The sequence below is a fragment of the Megachile rotundata genome, chromosome 15 (assembly GCF_050947335.1).
Source record: "Megachile rotundata isolate GNS110a chromosome 15, iyMegRotu1, whole genome shotgun sequence".
NCBI lineage: Eukaryota > Metazoa > Arthropoda > Insecta > Hymenoptera > Megachilidae > Megachile > Megachile rotundata.
Window position 1 is genome coordinate 4111025 of NC_134997.1, and position 19319 is coordinate 4130343.

General features: G+C 28.8%; 2 protein-coding genes across 9 annotated transcripts; one reads left to right on the forward strand and one right to left on the reverse strand.

Moving 5' to 3' along the window:
• Window positions 1-3712: 3712 nt before the first annotated feature.
• On the reverse strand, window positions 3713-7806 carry LOC100877670 (MAP kinase kinase 4). 2 transcript variants are annotated; one of them, XM_012292859.2, is made up of 10 exons: window positions 7436-7806; window positions 7151-7332; window positions 6872-6943; window positions 6656-6770; window positions 6488-6577; window positions 6242-6419; window positions 6057-6176; window positions 5695-5994; window positions 5394-5620; window positions 3713-5318 (listed from the first exon to the last, which is right to left on the reverse strand). In XM_012292859.2, the coding sequence occupies exons 2-10, from the start codon at window positions 7191-7193 to the stop codon at window positions 5153-5155; spliced, it is 1311 nt and encodes a 436-aa protein (XP_012148249.1). In that variant the 5' UTR covers window positions 7194-7332; window positions 7436-7806; the 3' UTR covers window positions 3713-5152. The 2 variants fall into 2 exon arrangements, with proteins under 2 accessions (XP_012148249.1, XP_012148253.1); XM_012292863.2 differs by lacking the exon at window positions 7151-7332 and having other exon boundaries at window positions 7436-7803.
• Window positions 7807-8201: 395 nt separating this feature from the next.
• On the forward strand, window positions 8202-17483 carry LOC100881366 (bridge-like lipid transfer protein family member 3B). Of its 7 annotated transcripts, none has more exons than XM_076540491.1 (19): window positions 8202-8331; window positions 8408-8474; window positions 8836-9037; window positions 9428-9619; window positions 9722-9947; window positions 10039-10205; window positions 10271-10430; window positions 10513-10770; window positions 10861-11100; window positions 11220-11246; window positions 11999-12091; window positions 12186-12373; window positions 12455-12692; window positions 12772-13976; window positions 14060-14194; window positions 14794-14805; window positions 15763-16128; window positions 16203-16350; window positions 16988-17483. In XM_076540491.1, exons 2-19 carry the CDS (start codon window positions 8431-8433, stop codon window positions 17356-17358), a joined length of 4272 nt encoding a protein of 1423 aa, XP_076396606.1. In that variant the 5' UTR covers window positions 8202-8331; window positions 8408-8430; the 3' UTR covers window positions 17359-17483. The 7 variants fall into 7 exon arrangements, with proteins under 7 accessions (XP_076396606.1, XP_076396610.1, XP_076396611.1 ...); XM_076540495.1 differs by adding an exon at window positions 16577-16590 and having other exon boundaries at window positions 8206-8474; window positions 16988-17146; XM_076540492.1 differs by having other exon boundaries at window positions 8300-8318.
• The last annotated feature ends 1836 nt before the right edge of the window (window positions 17484-19319 follow it).

Consider the following 19319-nt stretch of genomic DNA (forward strand, 5'->3'; position numbering starts at 1 on the left):
TATTTCCATATTTTAAATCAGTAAAAATTGCTGGGGGTCTGATAGACCCCACCTCGCCAGTCATAGTTCAACAGTGGCGACAGACTGATCGATAATGGAGGCGTGGTACCATAATCGATTGATTCCAATATTTCTTGACAGAAAATTAATAGAAAACGATTATTTTTTTCTCCTGAACCCACGTTTTACCACCGGCAATTTTAAACTGGCCTGTCATGTTTATATTAACGATCCAAGTATGAAAAATAGAGGAAAAAAGGCGGCCGAAGATCATTTAGTTGGTCATAGAGCAAAGTGGGGGTGGTCGCGTAACCTAGACGTTCTGGTACAGGCACTTTCATTGATCGAATCAGGAAGGCAGTGACCGTCACTTACGATATCCCGCCGTGAAAGAGAGGGGAAAGAAGCTCAGCTATTCGACGACGTACAGAATGGCGTGTTAGATTTTCAAACTTAGCTTATTATTGGTTAACGTACGTTAAGATCGTTAGGACGAAATTTCCCTGACAAATTCACCTGAAACGTCAACACGGGGGCGTTATTAAAAGGACCAAAGGTCTGTCAGAATTCTACGTAATACAATTGCTACAATTATTTTGACTCAGCCGTATAATTTCAGTAGTCACAAATTATAATCATTTTGCACTACCATTATTTAACCAAACTTACTTTTCACCCCTAATTTGAATGATTTAATACAATATTTAATACAATATACTTTTCAACCACCAATTCGTACGGCTTGTATAATTGTAATTATTTTGCACTTATAATGTTTAATAAAATTTGTCTTTCAACTCCTAATTTGGAGACTTGAGATATTGTAATCCTTTTGCATATATGATATTTAATAAAATGTACTTTCAACCTCTAATTTAAAGAACTTGAATGATTGTAATTCTTTCGCACTTTCAATAATTAATAAGATATATTTTTCAACTGTGGAATACTTGATAAGCGTTCTTATATATTTTATGTATACTTGATAAACTACCAATTGATGTTTAAATTATTTTTTGACATTTTATAACATATTAAGATTGCTTAAAAGTGATAATTGTTTAGTATCCCTTGTAATTTGTAAGTACAGTTGTTCAGTGCTTTAACACCATGCCTGACACAGTGAAATTTAACGTACATAGTCAGACACACCATAGTGCAAGTTATTATTACATGAAAGCAAATAGTTAAATTTTTAATTTTATTTCTTAATTTATTAGTGTACTCTATGGTGTACAATATTACACAATTAGTTACTTAAAAGTTTCATTTTTGCTTGTATAACTTGTTTTATTGAATTTGTAGAGCTGGTCACCACTGACCACCATTGTATTTGGTGTGTTAGAAGACCACGGGGACCATACAAATTTTAAAGCAAATTTTGTGGAGCTCCATGCATAATATCCTTTGTGAGTGGGTACTTAGAGGATTGACATGTGTTTCAAAGCTGATATGTTTCAAATTGCAAATTTAAAATACTGCGGTTTTGAAATGCTATTAAATATAAAATGTTTCAAACCTTAACTATTGTGAAATTCAAAAGTTTCAAGTTTAAAGCGTTTCACATTTTAAAAGTTCTAGGTTTCTATTGTTCCAATTTTTAAGCACTCCAATCTTGAAATATTGCAAACTTGAAGTGGTTCCAGTTGGAGGCATTGAAAACTTGAAACGTCCCAAATTTCAAGCACTGCAAGATTAATACATCCCTAATTTATAACATCCAAAGTTTCAAAGCAAGTTTGAAGTATTTCAAGCTTAGACAAATATCATTTCCGTTTAGCACACAATTTGGAAACCCTCCCGCGCAAATATTCACGCTGGTCCCTCCTGCAGGTACAGATACTGCGTATTATTAAACGTCAACGTCTTAATTCATAATAAAATCATAAATTAGGTGCATTTCATTGTACATCTGAAGGAAACAAAATAGAGTATTTGGTGATAATTGGAATGTAAGAGAAGAAATACGGATTCAATACGTTCCACCAAAGTTCCGTGTCATGTGCATAGTGGAAGTATCTACGAGCCCGATCAATAATCTCCTGGGAACATCCGTTCCCCTGCTAGCCTATCCAGCTGGTCACCCCTGCAGTAATGATAATGGTAGCACCAGCAGCACCAGCACCAACGGTAGCAGCACCTGCTACCCTCCCTATACCGTGTCAGGTCGTGACTCATGACTATTTTTCGCTTTACCAGCATCCACCATAACCAATTGCCGCAATTATTCTTTTATAACTCTTTTCCTACAGCACATTTTACTTTATCATAGAAAACTAACTCTTCTAGTTTGTTTACAATTGGTTTTCAAACTTCACCTGTACCTTCCTTACCCCTTTCTTTTCCTTGTACGGGAAGCAACCGTACTACCGCATAAAATTATTTCTCCGTTCTAAATTCTCAGGTCTTAATAATTTCGGGTAATCTTAAAGATCGGCAAGTAGTCCCATATTTTTGGGATGCTGAGTAACATTGAGCATGTCTCTGTTATTATGTATTATATTCATAACAAACATTTATTTAAAATTTAATTTTACAGTCTTCACGTATTTAATTGGAAGAACGCGAAAATGATTTATATGCTAAATGTTATAAAAAATAAAAGATTGATGGATTTAACAGCGCGATGCTTTACGTGCCATCTTGTATGCACAACAAATTTTAAATAAAACCGGAAATGACAAATTATCGTATTATAGATCGAAATTAAAAATTATGTAACAGGTCAGAATACTTCAGTTCGAGTATTTTTTTCAGATTTTACAAAATTTCAAGTTTTTTAATTTTAATAACAAAATTTGTTATATTCTCTCAAGCGTATAGTACACCTTGTTCTGTTTTTTACATAGGGTAAAAAAAATTTGTAGTAATTGTAGAAGAACGGCAAAAGTAGATTGGAAAAGTTGTAGTAAACTCTTACTTAGAAAAATTTAATGTTTCCTTGAAAACTGTTGATCGATAGAGATCGATGATAGGTTTTAATGTATCCCCTTAAGAAATGTTTATAGGTCACCACATGAAACATGATGTGGACGTATTTCAATGGTTAAGTTAAAAGACCAGATACCACCCCGAGAAGTTATAAATATAGACGAATGTGAGTATAGATTTCGAGAGAATGATGGAGCTCTCATAAAATATTCAAAGAAATTGATTCCGACGACAACCACCGTTGGCAGTAGCAGACACTAAAGCAACGATAATAATTAAAAACCTAAAAAGAAAAAATTGTGCTCTTCAATGTGAACTTGAAGGACATTTGGTAATTATGCAAATGACATAAGACACAATAAATTTTCAAATGAAATATTGTTTGTTACAGGGTATTATACTTTTTTAGATCGAGACCTTTTTTGGATAACGATAATTTTTCGTTATCTACTCGGTAATAATGCGTTATTTTCTAACATTTCGAAAACCTAAATTTTTTTAATTTTAATGTCTCAGAGTTCTAAAATTCTGATGTTCGAAATCTTCAAAGTTTTAAAGTCCAAAAATCTCAAACCCCAGAACATTCAAAATTTAAAAATTTGGAAAATCTTAAAGTTAAAAATTCTACTATTTGAAAATTGAATGCTAAGTTTGAAATTGCTATTACACCATCTAACCACCATTGATACCGCCGCCATTTTCTCACTCAAATGAATGATGTAACCACGATCACAGACAAATGAAATACTTACATCGATAACAATATATGTTTGCAAAAATGATTGATTATACTTTAAATTTATTTGCCAAATATGTGTACTAAATACACACGCACACGCACACGCACACACACGCGCGTATATGTATATATATGCAATATATACATATAATCTTACTACTTTAAAAATGATACTTTATTTTCATTAAAAAAATATCTTTGTAAATATTAAAATTTCAGAAATAAATTGAATTCATATTATTTTACTATTACATTTGCTTTCTTGTTATTCCTATATCACGAAAATCCTAAAAATCGTATAATATCACTATATTATACAAAAGGAGATAGTTGAAGTTCATCTGCTTCATTTAGCTTTAATTTGTTCTGTTCTCTTCTGAAAATTCCAATTTTTAAACGCGTCTTGTGTCCTTGTTAAATAATTCTTTTTGCAACATTTTTATAGGTCAAACATTAATTGTAAAAAGTCATGTATATGTATACAGAATGCATATACATGTATTTATATGGTACGTATTTACAAGCATAGATTATATTTATACATGTTATTTGTTCTATACATTATATATTGTGTATCTGTTTGGGCATCTACAAACATCATTATTAAAACAAGAACAAAATATCTTATATCAAATATAATGAATTTGTAAATCTTTACAAATGAAAGACTTGATTTTTGCAATATTAACATGTAAATAAAAAAGATTTATTATTTCATCTTGTAATAAGATCTTCACATAAACGAATGAGAACAACTAAGAATAATGTAGTATGCATATTGTAATTTAATCGAATGTAATGTTTTGTTATTGTATTTTCGGCAACAAGGAAGCATATCACGATAATATATTAAAATTTTAATTTATATCCTATTTTTTTTTACCTACTTCAACGAGAATAATTATAATTTTTCCTTCTCCCCTACTTATACAAAATAGATTGAATTAATACACAATCATATATACATACATGATTAATAAAATTGCGAAAACTGAAACACAGTATCTATGCTAATTTTATAACATTCATCCTTGATACACATAATTAAAACATTCAATTTGAAAAAAATTTCAATTTAATCATTACAAATAATCATCATAAATGTTTATAATCAACCAATATTATAAAATGTAAATAAATCATGAATGTGAAACAGCTGTTGTATAATTTTATAAATGCGTTTCATTGAAATTCTATAATAATTTTAATAAGAAAGCTGATTTAGAATTTCTCATTCTACATACTATTTAATAAATGTCAACTTGTCATTAGAACACTTCTAATTGCTATGTATATAAGAACTCTGTACCACGATAATATGATTCTACATAAAATGATTTATTATCGACAATGATCGATGTTGATTGATTTTACTATCTACACTAAATTGTGCAAATAACCTACTCATTTACAATAATCAATCTTAAGACTGAAAAATTATAGAAATTAAGGTACAAATGTGTGTTATTTTATATTATCGGTTTAATGCCGATTAGTAGTAAAAGGCGTTAATCCCCTGAGAGTCATGTTATCAAGAACGCCACTTATGTACGCTGAGACATCAACCGTATCTTCTTCTGCCTTTCTGATAAAAGGATGTTCTAACAATTTATTGTACTTCGGCCTTTGTGTCTCTTCTTTAATTAAACTATGAAAACAACGAAATAAGTCATTTTTATTAAATAAATAAGACACCTTTAAAGTTACTATTAAATTAATTTACCATGTATTCACAAAATTTACGAAATCCATAGTAAAATGATTTCCGTTTTCATTAGGAGATAATCGCGGTGGATCACCTTGAACCACTTGGTAAAGTTGTTCAAAAACTGAATTCCATTTTGGATACGGAAAATATCCAGTTGCTATTTCCATTAATGTAATTCCTAGTGACCACACATCACTTCTAACGTCATAACCCTTTGCACGTTGAGGATCTATCCTTTCTGGCTAAAAGATTACAAGAATTTAGATACCTCAATTTACTTATAAAATTCTATTATTCAATTTGATAATATACATACAGCCATATATGGTCTGCATCCAGCATCTCGGGTTCGTGCAATAGAATCTACTAACTGTCCTGATATACCAAAATCGCAAAGCTTTATATTACCATGACGATCTAATAGGATATTACTAGGTTTTACATCTCTATGAATTATTGTTAATTTTTCTTTGAGGTAATTCAATGCCTTTACTGTGGCAACAGTAATTTTTCCTAAAATACGTTCTGGTATCCTTTCCTTCAATACCTCATGAATAAACTTATAAAATATATCTAATGAGGTGTCCATGAGTTCCATGCAAATCCAACAGTCACCCTAAGCAAAATATGGAACAATATTAAAACATAGATATTTTCAAACATTTCTTATAGACTTACTTCTTTAAATAAAGCTCCATAAAATTGCACAATGCATGGGCATTCGTTAGACTTCATTACAACTTCTAAATCCATTAATAGTTGTTTTTGCTCCCTTTCATCCACCGTAGAACGAATTCTCTATAATTAAATAAAACAATTATGACCATTTCAATTTATTTTAATAATAACATTAGGTTATGTACCTTCACAGCCATAACAGTATCACTTATCCTATGAATCATCTTATTTACAGTGCCAAATCCTCCTCGCCCTATTTCCCCTAAATCTTCAAGATCTTCACTTGTAAAATCATATATTACATTTGGTGATAGCTGCAATTTTCCAGTACTTTGCATCGACTGACACATTCGTAATTTATCTCTACAAAAAAATGTATTATAATACAAATAGTATTAACATATATTGTTACTGAAATAAATTTTGATTACCTTGCTTTGTCAGGAAGTTCTTGTGAAACTTTACCACATGATCTTGCTGGTAGTTTAGGCAAAGATAAAGGTAAATTTGGACGAGAAGATCTGTCATTATTGTAAAAACAAGAAAATTAAAAGATCTTCTAAAACTATAATTAAATTATTTTTTAGTAGATATCTTACACCGGTAAACTTGCTGCAGTTCCACTTGAATTAGAAACAGAAGAATTGGTTGAATTACTAAATGACATATTACTTCCTTGTGTTTGAAAGTTAAGTTTGAATTGTCTTCTTTTTTCTATTATAAAATAAGAACAGTTATTATAATTATACAATATACATCCTAAATATTATCATAAAGCTGCAATGCATATACACATAAGCGTGCAGACACAATACCTGACATTTCATTCTGAACATCATTAATAGGTCCAAAATCCAAATGTTGAAAATTGAATGGTCTGCTAGAACCTAAACATTAATGGTACAATTACCAGGTTTGCTAACACTATGTCATCTATGTTGATATATATTTATGTACATAGAGACATACACACACATTTATGTGTGTATACAATTAAATTATGAATTTCTGTCAATAGAAAAAATAACACCTAGGTTATGTAGCTAAATCAATCCTTAAATTTATCAATAAACTCGAAGACACGTGTAACTTACTTTGATTGGTTGGAGTCGAAAAATTTCCCCGATTTTCTGTCATTTTTAAGATTCTCAATATCTGACTACCAGAACAAAAAATTTCTTATTAAAGGCACTCCTTTTAGGAGACCTTTCCGCAAGATCTTAACAATCTAGCATATGTATTCTGCGGCGAATGCACCATTTGTGCGGTTTTGTTCCTTTTTTGAGTAGTACGTAAAAAAATCTTACTTTAATCACTTTCTTTCAAATGCTCAATCTTAATTGTAATTTTAATTTTTTTAATACAAAACTACACCTTACCATAAGCTTATTCCGACCACTTATTTGACGACAGTAACTGTGATTATATACATACCACTCACTACTGTATAATATATGCGTAAATAAAAAGAGAAGATAATTATCGTAAGTTTACATTAATCTAAGACCAGAATTTTAACAACTCAAGTAAGAAACTTGTATGTATGTTGAACTGCTTCTGGTTATTCATTTATTTTCGTTTTATGTACATGTTTTCTGAAGTCTGTGAACTCTACGTTGAAATTTAGGAATCATGATAGTTCTTTGCTTCAATCGTTGTAGGCGCTAGTAGCGAGTGCAGTAGCCAACTATTCGGCTAAATTAATTTGTTCAACAAGAGATTGTATTCATCAGTCGACAAAGTTTTATTCATTTTGCGCAAGTTAACATTGATTGGTTCAAACAACTTTGCTACTAAACTTACGTACATGTGTATTTACTACTTTTGTGACATTTATTATATACCCAGTAATTCTTTATATCGTATACTTTTTATCTCGGATATAATATCGATTGTATGTTACAAGTTTGATGTTTGAATATTTGAAATCATTTTAAATTACAGAATTTGGGAATATAGAAATTTGATAATAGTCAAATAAAGTTTATAAGTTCTACACTATCTCCTTTTTATTCTTAATCACATATTTTTATTCAATTGTATAAATGAATTATAATTATTAATCATTTATTATATAAATGAAAGAGCGAAAAGAAAATAGTATGAGGGCAGCACTTACTAGTAAAGAATCTAATTGAAGTTAGTCATGTTGCGCAAAGTGAGTACGATCTTCCATTGAACGAAGTATACTTCGTATACTTTCTCGTAGAATAATGTATAGTTCATTTACTAACTACTTGAGTCGAAAGTCGTTGATCGTAGGTAATCGTGGCATGTATGAACGAATCCTGATTCACTGCAAATGTGTATTGTCAAATTAACCATGCTAAAATATATATTTGTGATTGTAGAAATTAACTGAAAGTAATAGAACATGGTGTCGATAATTAAAAAGCAATTGTTGAAACATTTGTCAAGGTACTTACGTGATTCAATTATTGAATAAGTCTTATCTTTAGTTCAATATGTAATTAAAAATTGCACCACCCTTGATAAAGTTGAAAACGAAAGCGTGTCATAAACATTTATATTTATAACTATGGTTGATCTTATTTATTTTACTAAAGAATATTTGATTTTGTTCTGGCATATACAGCAGTCTACAAATAATAATTTAAGCAAAAAATTTCTCCTTGTTATTATGTTTATATTATATATATTTTGATGCATTATATTTAGATTTACATATATGTATTAAATATCATATTAAAAAAAAGCTGTGATATTATATTTTAATTGCAATATAATGTTCAATTTATGAATTTCTATGCTTGCATAGGTTTACGAAGAATTTATCGGCTGATAAAATAAATCTGAGTACATTTAAAGGAGAAGGTGAACTAACTAATTTAGAACTTGATGAAATAGTTTTAACAGATTTATTAGAGTTGCCATCATGGCTTAGGTTAACAAGTGCTTGGTGCAATAAGGTATCATTTCGTATACAATGGACCAAGCTAAGAAGTGTTCCTATTTTTTTGGTAAATATACATATTTTTAAATATATATTAGATCTTCTTATTGAAACCTACGTGCTCAAAGATGTGTTATGAAAGAAAAAATATTAATGAAACTTAAATGTAACTATCTGAATTGATGTTGAAAAAGCAGCTTGTTCTTTAATTTTATAGTTCTATGAAGTAATATCCATTTAAATATTTTAAAATGCGGAAACAGTTATAATTTATGTGCTAATATTGAAAAAATATAGGGATTGATTTAAAGCTAAGATGTCTTACAGCATAAAATGTGAAACAATGTGCACATTCTTGAATCAGATGATCTGATATATTTATTACACAAACATTTGTAGCTTGATAACTAAAATTATATTCATTAAATTAATATCTTAAATTGTAATATTTTTATAGAGTTTGGATGAAGTTCATATAGAAGTAGAAACATGTGAAGATTTGAGGGACTTATCCTCTTCCCAAGGACTATCTTCATACACAGGTCCTGCAAAATATTCTTTTATACATAAAGTAATTGATGGTATAACAGTGGCTGTTAATACCGTATCAGTTACATTTAAAAGTCCTGCATTTATCGCTTCAGTTCAGGTATGTAATGTAACATCTTTTATAAATGAAGGTTATATTTTGATTATGTTGATCATTTATGTAACAAATAATAATTATTGCAAAATTATAATTTTGTAATAGATGAATCGGATTATTGTCGAGTCAAAATCTGCAACATGGCAACGTTGTGATCTTAGAACGACTAGAGTTAAAGATCCTGATCGTGGACAGTTACTTATTTTTAAAGAGCTAGAATGGCAAACAGTTAGAATAGAAGCACAAAGTACTAAGGATAAGAATCTTACACCATTACGTTTACTTACAAATCAAGCAAGATGTCGGATTACTATTAAAAAAAGAATATCAGGTTGAAAATATTTTTATTGTGAATGTATATAATAAACACATATACTATTCTTTATTTTGAGTGTAATGGGGTTAAATAATATATGTTTCAGATTGTTTTGTTATGGGATCAAGACTGATTCTTATATTAGATGACCTTTTATGGGTTTTAACAGATTCACAATTGAAGGCAGCTCTCCATTTTATTGATTCCTTGGGAGGCTTGATAGAAAAAGCTACAATTTTAGAACGTAAAACTAAAGCAGCTAGAAAGTTAGAGGTAATATGAGTATTTTATATATGTGTGTATAATTGTACTAAATTATGTAATTTTGGTCTGTCAAGGTATTGCCAGAATATCAAGCACAAATATCTCAGCAGTCAAGAACTAAAAATCAATATAATACTGCTATTTCGAAAATATTTACTAGATATGATGTGGTAGAAACATCATATCACTTTCTTTGTCAAAGAATTGATTTACATTTATGTGATGATGCTGGCAGTAAGTAATTGCATATTTTTTATTATTTATTGTAGAGGATATTGTAAATATCGCTAAAATTACTATAATATTATTTATTTAGATGGCAGATCTTCCCATGCTGATTTAAAAGATGGTGGTGCGCTACAAATTTCACTAATTAGATTTCAAATCGATTATTATCCATATCATTTAGCAATGGCTGACAGGAAACATTGGGCCAAATACAAAGAGAATGCTACACCTCACAGCCAATGGTTACAACAGTCACTAACTTCGTTTCGGAGTCAGTTTATGGATCTTATTGATTCTGGTAGAACACAGCATTCTCCTTTATCTAGAAGTCAAGGAAATGTTACAGGTTTGCAGTTGAAAGAATAATAAAAGAAAGAATTATTACAAATAGGTTTATGAATGCAGCTAAACATTCGAAAAATTTGTTCGTATTTAGTTAACAATACAAAGGGTTCAGGAGAAAACTTAGAAAAAGGCAATCAAATTCAAAATACAAATGCAAGCTCGAACGAACAAAAAAAATCGCAACATCCCAGCGGCAATCCTGTCAAAAATTATATTTTGGAACAGCTTGCCAAATTAATGACAACGTGTATTATAATTAGAATTGACGACTTTACCTTGTACAAAGTAACTACCACATCTCGTAATCCTGTACCAAAAGAATTTGTTACAGGTATGTATAGTTGTTTAAGTAGCATGATTAATTTACTTACTAGGTTTTTCCTTAAATTAAGAGATTTATATAAAATCCTTGCATAAAACCAATAATTATTTCATTCAATAATTGCACAGCTCAAACAAGGAAGAAACACGCATCAGGTACAAACTACTACTAGTTGTAGTGTACTTATATTAATATAGCATTAAAATAACTATTTAAACATTGCTTTCTGTTTGAGAAGTTCTGTTGCTTTGCGTGTAATGTTCTTACTCTTATATATGTACTATACAAGCTCGTATTAATTTTAAACTTGATCTAGATTTTTGATGGTTATTATAAATATACATACAACTAGTTATTATGTATATAAATAATTGAACGTGCAATTACAATGTAGCTGTAATATGCTCATAGCATAAATGAAAGTTTTTTAAGGCTTGTTTAGAGAGCTTATTTCGAATTTAATTTTTCACTAAATGTATTTTGAAAAAATATCAAAACTATATGTTACTAGTTCAAGCTTAAGGTTTTATACTTTTTATATTAATATTATTAACTAATTTTTGAAAAACAAATTACTATAGATAAAATGTACATATTTTAAAAATTTGTGGTTAATAATATATTATCTTTTAATATTAATAAGGATTCTTGTATCGTTGTCTATAATATATTTTTAGAAAATTTAAAAATCTTTCTTCTTTTAAATTTAATAAAAGAATAACAGCATTATGCCTTGTCCATAACGTTGGAATAGTCTGTAAAAGTCTATACCAATCATATTTCATCTAATCTTTATAACCATGTGACACTTTATTGTCATACAGAATATGTTCATAATGCATGTATGTTCTTAAAACAAAGTATTCAGGTTTCTATGTTTTTGTTGAAGTACTCTCGTTTTGCTTAGGTGACAGAGACAAGTTTTGTCTTCCAGAAGATGTAACAATTCTTCATGCTGAATTTACGTATTATTATTATCCTGGAGATATCACGTTTCCATGTAGGTAAACATACAATAATTATTATCTGTTAAATGTAATTATATTATAGATTAAAGTCAGTGAGTTAACTTAATGTATTTTCTGTTTTTTTAGTGCCGCCACCTAAGTTTTATGTACAGCTGAATCCTATTCAAGTAAATTTTGACGTTTGTTCGTGCTTATGGTTCAATTCTTTTGCATTAAACTTATACCATTCTTTAATAAGTAAAGATAAACAAGCAACACATACTTCCACTAATTTAATGTACTTTGATGTGAAAATTGAAGCTATACTTCCAAGAGTAAGCAATAATACACACCATCTTTATATATTTTTAATATTTCATTTTGTTTTAATATTTATGATACAATTAAATTTTTAGGTAGTTTTTGAAAGTCATCAGGATTATCCTAATCAGAAGGATAGGCCAAAGTCTTTGCATATCCAGACTTCAAGAGCATCAATAACAAATGTTCGATCAACGGAAAGATCTTCAAGAGCGGATCTAGCACAGTGTTTAAATGCTTTCCAAATGGGTCAGATGTTTTTTGGTACAGAATTTCCAAACAAGTCAGATGATTTTCACGTCGTAACAGATAAATTTTTAGCACATTGTGCAGGTAAACATATTACACACAAGGTTTTCCTTTAAGTATAAGAATTTCTGGACAAAGATACATTTGTTTTCTTCTTTCGTAGGTACGGATAATATTCGATACCCACCACCTAATTTTAGTAGTAATTCTGTAACTGAATTAACTCGTCAATTGCATCGAGAGCTTCTATGGACGGAAGCTAAAGATGTATGGTGTTGCAATTTAGAGCCTGTTTGGGGAGATTTTCTTGGTGCTCGTGCGGTTGGACAGAATCGTCCAGTACCGTTTCTCGATGCATTTCCTTTAACTTTGTGGTGCTATATGTCAATGGATCCATCAGATTTGTTAACAAAAAAATCTTCAACTGCTGATATTCATGGTCTTGTATACATAAGCAATTTAGTTAGCGTGCAGATCAATCATTACCAATATCTGTTTTTATTAAGACTGTCGGAAGTTTTATCAGAGATGGCAACGTATTTAACCATAGATTCGAATAAAATATTAAAAGTTGATGCTGGAGGTTCACTCGTTATTGGCGCACTGATACCCCAAGTAGAAGTAACTTTTGTCATGCCATCGCATACTCCTGGAAAAGAAAATTCTGGAGGAGATTTAGAGTCAGTTATGCCAGATTCATCTAGTATAGCCGATGACATTGCAACTTCATCTGCTCCATGGCAGAATAATACAGATCGAGTTGATTTTAATAGAAAAAAGATTAATATAAGTACTGAAGTAGCGACACCGCAAAGTGAAGTATCATCAATGTTGTCCATGGATTTTATGCATCCTGTTAATACGTCTCAAACTGTTGTAACATTTAAACAGAATGGAACAAATAAACACGATCAACAAATATTAACAAACACAACGCATGATAAGCAATGTGTTGGAATAGAAGAAGAAAAAGCATTACCTACTTTGCGATATGCGGCTGATACTACACATAAACATAGTAAAGGAGACTCTTCAGCAAATGCACCGTTCATCCCTAATAATTTCAATGTTGGACTGTCTTCTATGAAAAAAGGATTAAGTAACTTAATGAATTCTATTGATTCAGCTTTAAAAGCTTCCCCAGAAGATGGTAGTAGTGATACTGTATCAATACGAAGCGATGTTAGTTCTGATAGTGAGAATTATGTCTTAATTAGTCTTCAAGATCAAGAAAAATTGGATGCGATGTTTTCTGTTGATAATACACTTAGAGTAACAGCAGTAGAAGAAGCTAGTGAAGTAGTTGAAGAAACTCCTGATACTCAAAGTGAGAAATCTATGGATAGTGTATGTAAACGAAAGGATATTGTAAGTCTATAATATGATCGTGCATAATATAATATAATTGATAATTTCTATTTCGCGGATTATAATTGCTACCCTTTTTTTAGGTATCTATGGCAACATTCAAATTATCTAAAGTTGAATTTGTTCAGCAATCTTATGGATACACAACTTCCATTAAAGTTCAAGTTTCAAATATTGGTAACGATGAATGTTCATCTATTCCATGGGATGAGTTTCAGGTAAAATAAACTTATATTACTTTAAGTAACGAACATTTGCTAACTATACACAATTACGCTGTTTTTGATTCATTAGATAGATATAAATATTGAGGTTCTAAATATTGTTGAATTCAAAATTGTATGGTTTCTTCGTATTTTTTCACATAATAATTTTACTAGAAAATTTTCAATTTATTTATACACTGTACAGACTGCTTTTTTATTATGCTGAAAATTAAAACTTTGAATTAACATGACATTGATAATTTATAGGAAATATTGTCCATAAATTTTTTATTATAATTTGTTGAGATGTTTTTACTATGAAAACTTTAAAGACACGAGAAAAGTAATACACTATAGTATTTAATTGACATTCAATTTTTATAGTACAGTTCTACTTGGAATGTATCAGTGACTGATATTTTATTCTTAGTTATATTTCTATGTGCCACATAATTTTTAAATTTTTAAGTTAGCTTTATATTACATACATTACAAACATCTTATATTACATATATATGTATATTTATACAATGTTTGTCTTTTAACTTTTTGCATGCTTCTCCTGCGTCTCTCCTTCTCTTGTGAATGTTTTTATGTGGCACTTGTGGCAGGTCAAAAGGAAGGTATAGGCAAAATATTCATATATTTATTTGTATATACTCGTATATTTATTTATGCTTTGTACTATGTACACTTTATTGCATGTTTTTATTAAATTATTTTACTATATTATATAATCATTAGTTATGTAATATAACTTAATATATGATTGATTTTTAAAGTTAACTTGTACAAAATAAAATAATATATATTCCTTTAGTTCATTTTGAAATGATAAGTAGTAGCTTTTTGATTATTATTGATATTTATTCAATGCTTGTATACATGTATATGTATATTCAATACATATATGTGATGTATACATGTATTCTTATTATTAGATTACCAAGTTGCTTAAGTAATAATTAAATTTGTGTTATTACTTTTTTTTGTATTAATAAACATTTTTGAAGTATATTTTTAGTTTTAAGGTGTAGGTTTTAAAGCTATTTAATTTTAAATTTTAGTGTATATGTTCTAAAATTGTAATAAATTCATGTGGCATGGTAAAAATAATGCTTAGCTGGAATGAACTTAAGCTTTCAATTTGCTAAAAGTTTTTGCAATTAGAAATATGTATATTAATATATATTTTTGATAAGATCAAAGCTACTACAACCTTTGTATAAAATATTGGAAAATTTAAGCAGTGTTTTAAGTCTAAATAATTTTTTCAGTTCTGGTATTATTAAATATAAATAGTATGTAATAAATTTAATTAAATGTACAGACAAACAAAATAAAATTTATAATTCTGACATACAAAAGATATTTTATGTAATAACTTTGTATCTAGAATATATTTTTTAAATGTTTCTTTTGTTAATTCTGAGTTCATAGAAGCATTCAAATTTTATAATTTAAAAGGACAAACAAATTTTTGTATAGTATAGCAATTTAAATGTTTCGATGATATATTTTAAAGAACACATGTATGTATTCGTATGTATATTTATTCTTGAATATTTTTTGTTTACTAGACAAAATTCAGTGCACGATCTAGAGGTTGGGTTGAATTGTCCTCAGATTCTAACTGTAGATCATGCATTAAAATACGTTTGGATCATGATTTAAAAAGAAAATCGGATGCTTGGAAGCTGTCTCAAGCGAGTCAAAATGTGAATAATAAAAATACACGCTCATCTCAAAATCAAAATAATATTGCTGAACAAGAAGTAGAAACTTGCAGTATTGATGTGCATAATAAAGAAAGTGTTTTGGATTTATTTGAAGATAAGTTGGAAGTTAATGTTACTGACATAACATTGGCCTTGTCAATGAGTTCAATAACTGGACTTACAGATCTAATTGAAGATGAAATTATACCTAAACCAATACCATTACAGGTACAGAAAATGAAACTGTAATAAGCTCAATATTTGTAAGAGAAATTAAAATTTTATATTATTTATTATTACAGATATATTTAGAGAGTATATCATTGCGTTTAAATGAAGATCGTCCTCCTAACAATATAACTTCACCAGGACCAATCCCTATCGATTTGAATATTTCAAAACTCAGGATAATACGAGATGCAGATGGTGTTTTTCATATCGAACCAGTTGGTAAGTAACAGCATAAAACAGTAATTTCACCGTTATTATCTGCCACTTGTAGTCTATATTCTTCTTACATATTTGCTATCTGAACAAAATAACAATAAATTATAGATAATAATGTAGTTATAGTAAAAAGACTATTAGAATTTATGTAAGTGGCAAATTTATTTACAAATTTATCAATTTTTTTTTAATTAATATTGTACTTTATATAATTGTTTCGTGCATTCAGATGGCCTTTCTAATGTGAGCATTAATGACACAATTAGATAACTAGTAGTGGCTTTACTGCTTCAATAATATTGTCTAATGAAACTATACATGATTAGAATTTTAGATATGCACTTAATTAGGCATGTTTTATTTTTTCAAATTATAGGCAATTTTGCTTATCATACATGCTTATCGAAGTTTTTAGAGTACATATAAATTAGCATGAATGAATAACTTATAGAATATAAAACATTCTTATGTTCATATACAAAATTGCTTATTATACATAGTTTAAATAATCAAAAATATTCTTTACCTACAATTTACATTAAATCAAATACAAAATTAGAAACATACAATTGTTATGTTTTCCATTCATGTTTTGTTATATAATTCTGTTATTTATTTAATCAAAATATTCTATTTTTAGTCAACATACTGAACAGAAGTAATTCTCTCATGACACTGTCAGAGATTGATACTCAAACAATCCAAAGCATAGATTATGAAAAGGAACTCCACATTTTGAGACAATCCAGTAAACAGTTAAGAGCAGACAATGAAGGCCTTCGACGTCGTCTTGATACTCTCGAAAAAATATCAGAAGAAAATGCAAAATTAATGCGTATAAAAGAAGAATCTGACACAACAAAATTACATTTAAGTGCTGCGCAGGAAGATATACAAATACTTTTAAGGGAAAAGAAAGCCCTGCAGGAAACAGTTACAGAACTTCAAAATCAAATGTTTGCAAGTGGTGCAGCCAGTGGTACCCGTGCATCTTGGTCATCAAAAAGATAGCATACTAGTTGTTTTGATTGTTCTAAATGTTGTAGTTCGTATAAGTCATAATAATAATTTTTATAATTTCACGGTAATTTTGATTTTATCGTCAGTGAAAATATACATTGAAATAATTAAATTGATGCATATTGACGTTTATATTATTTGAATTTAATCTGAAATTTTTGTTGACAAAAGTTTAGTATTTAGGACAATATCAATTAGAGATGTGATGTATCAATGAAGAACTTGTTATTCAGAAATCTATTAGGTTTGGGTTTATATGAGGTGAAACATCTGTAAGTTGAATGATAAAATGACGAGGGACAAGGAAACATATTTAGGTTGGTTAGGTTAAGTTAGATTTGGTTTCAACAGCTTTGACCTCCAATAATGGATTTTCTTAGTGATACATTTTCTATTGATATACCACACCCGCTACTGGGTATGTGCTAGATACTAAATTACAATTTTTTTTGTTGATATTCATTTTATGCAAAATTTTAAGTTTGATTTTGCTTTGTAGACCATTTTGTGTATTATAATTATGTTAATTTTTACTATTTAGTTCTGTTTCTGCAAGATACAAATATATGAGATATACTGCATCTTAATATGAGCAAGTACAAGGCGATAAATAGTGGCAATAGTAGACAATGTTTAGTATCTTCATTAATAAATCAGGATAAAATTGGCAAAATGGAAATTTTTAGTACATATATGTGTATTTGCGGTAATGTGTATGTTTAAAAATGATGTATATACAAGTACGTTACAAATGCATATATATGCATATTTGTTGCATATATAAATCAATACGTACATAATATAATTAATAGTATGCTAGTCAAAATATTGCAATATATGTTTGGTTTTATAGCAGTGATTGTTATCTAGTATACATGGACAAGAAATTGGATATAAATTTTTTACAAGTGTTTTCGTTTTACATGTCGTAAATGTTATGACGATTTTCATAAACAACTTCTAATCTAATGGAAAAGTATACATTGTAATAAATGTGAGATATTAACGAATATGGAATGATGGTTTGTTGAAGCCTACATGTAGATTGTCTAGCTTAAAACTAATTGAAGTAGCATTAATAGTATTTATAAATATTTCAATATTATATTTCATGATTTTATAAACTATGAAGATAGTAAACATTACTTTAATGTGATACATGGTGATAATATGGAATGTTTCGATAAGACTGTAAAATCAACATTATATTATTTCCTGTATTGCCATAAAATATATTGATGGACATTTACAATCTTATCTTATGACTGGATACTATTGAATTACATTAAAACAAAGTTATAATATAATGATGTACTACATTTAATGAACAAATGATTTCATTGTAACGCAACATTGTGATATCTTGATGTTTCGCCATTAGTTTATCATTGTAAATTTAGTTTTAAATATGGGTTGCTGGCCAATCATCTTGTTACAAAACTGTGAGGTATTTTTATAGCACGTATTGAAAGAAAAGGAAATTAGGTTTCTTTAATGATGCAAAATTCTTTTTGTAGATCAGCTTTTTCTACTAAAAATTGACACCATTTGTTTGAAAAGAAATAATAGGTGGCATTAGAAAAGACTTACTTTTTATCTGTTATATAGAGCAAATTATCTTGATCATTTTCTTTGAGATCATTCTTTAAAATTTAAGGAATTTACTTATGACAAAATTACATTTATGTTTAAATAAAATTAAAATTTTGTCTTAATTTACAAAATTCTGTAAATTGCTTATTTTCTTCTTAATCATATATGTACTTTTCTTATTTTTTATTTTTATAGAAAAACTAGATAATAAATGAATGTCCCAGAATATGATTGAGATAAGTGCATAATTTATGTTGCAGGAATATGTAAAACGCATACTATAGTGGAATTGACTGTGTATTTATAACTGTATGTACATAAGTTACATATTTGGGACTCTGATGAAAAAGAAAATTATG

Excerpts from the sequence above, each read along its gene's own strand:
- LOC100877670 (XM_012292859.2), bottom strand. The coding sequence starts at position 7,193 with ATGACAGAAAATCGGGGAAATTTTTCGACTCCAACCAATCAAA. Across the intron at positions 6,944-7,150 it reads TTCGACTCCAACCAATCAAA|GTTCTAGCAGACCATTCAAT; the intron begins GTAAGTTACACG and ends ATTAATGTTTAG. Across the intron at positions 5,319-5,393 it reads GTAAATTTTGTGAATACATG|TTTAATTAAAGAAGAGACAC; the intron begins GTAAATTAATTT and ends TTGTTTTCATAG.
- LOC100881366 (XM_076540491.1), top strand. The coding sequence starts at position 8,431 with ATGGTGTCGATAATTAAAAAGCAATTGTTGAAACATTTGTCAAG. Across the intron at positions 10,431-10,512 it reads TTTATGTGATGATGCTGGCA|ATGGCAGATCTTCCCATGCT; the intron begins GTAAGTAATTGC and ends TTATTTATTTAG. Across the intron at positions 11,247-11,998 it reads AAGGAAGAAACACGCATCAG|GTGACAGAGACAAGTTTTGT; the intron begins GTACAAACTACT and ends CGTTTTGCTTAG.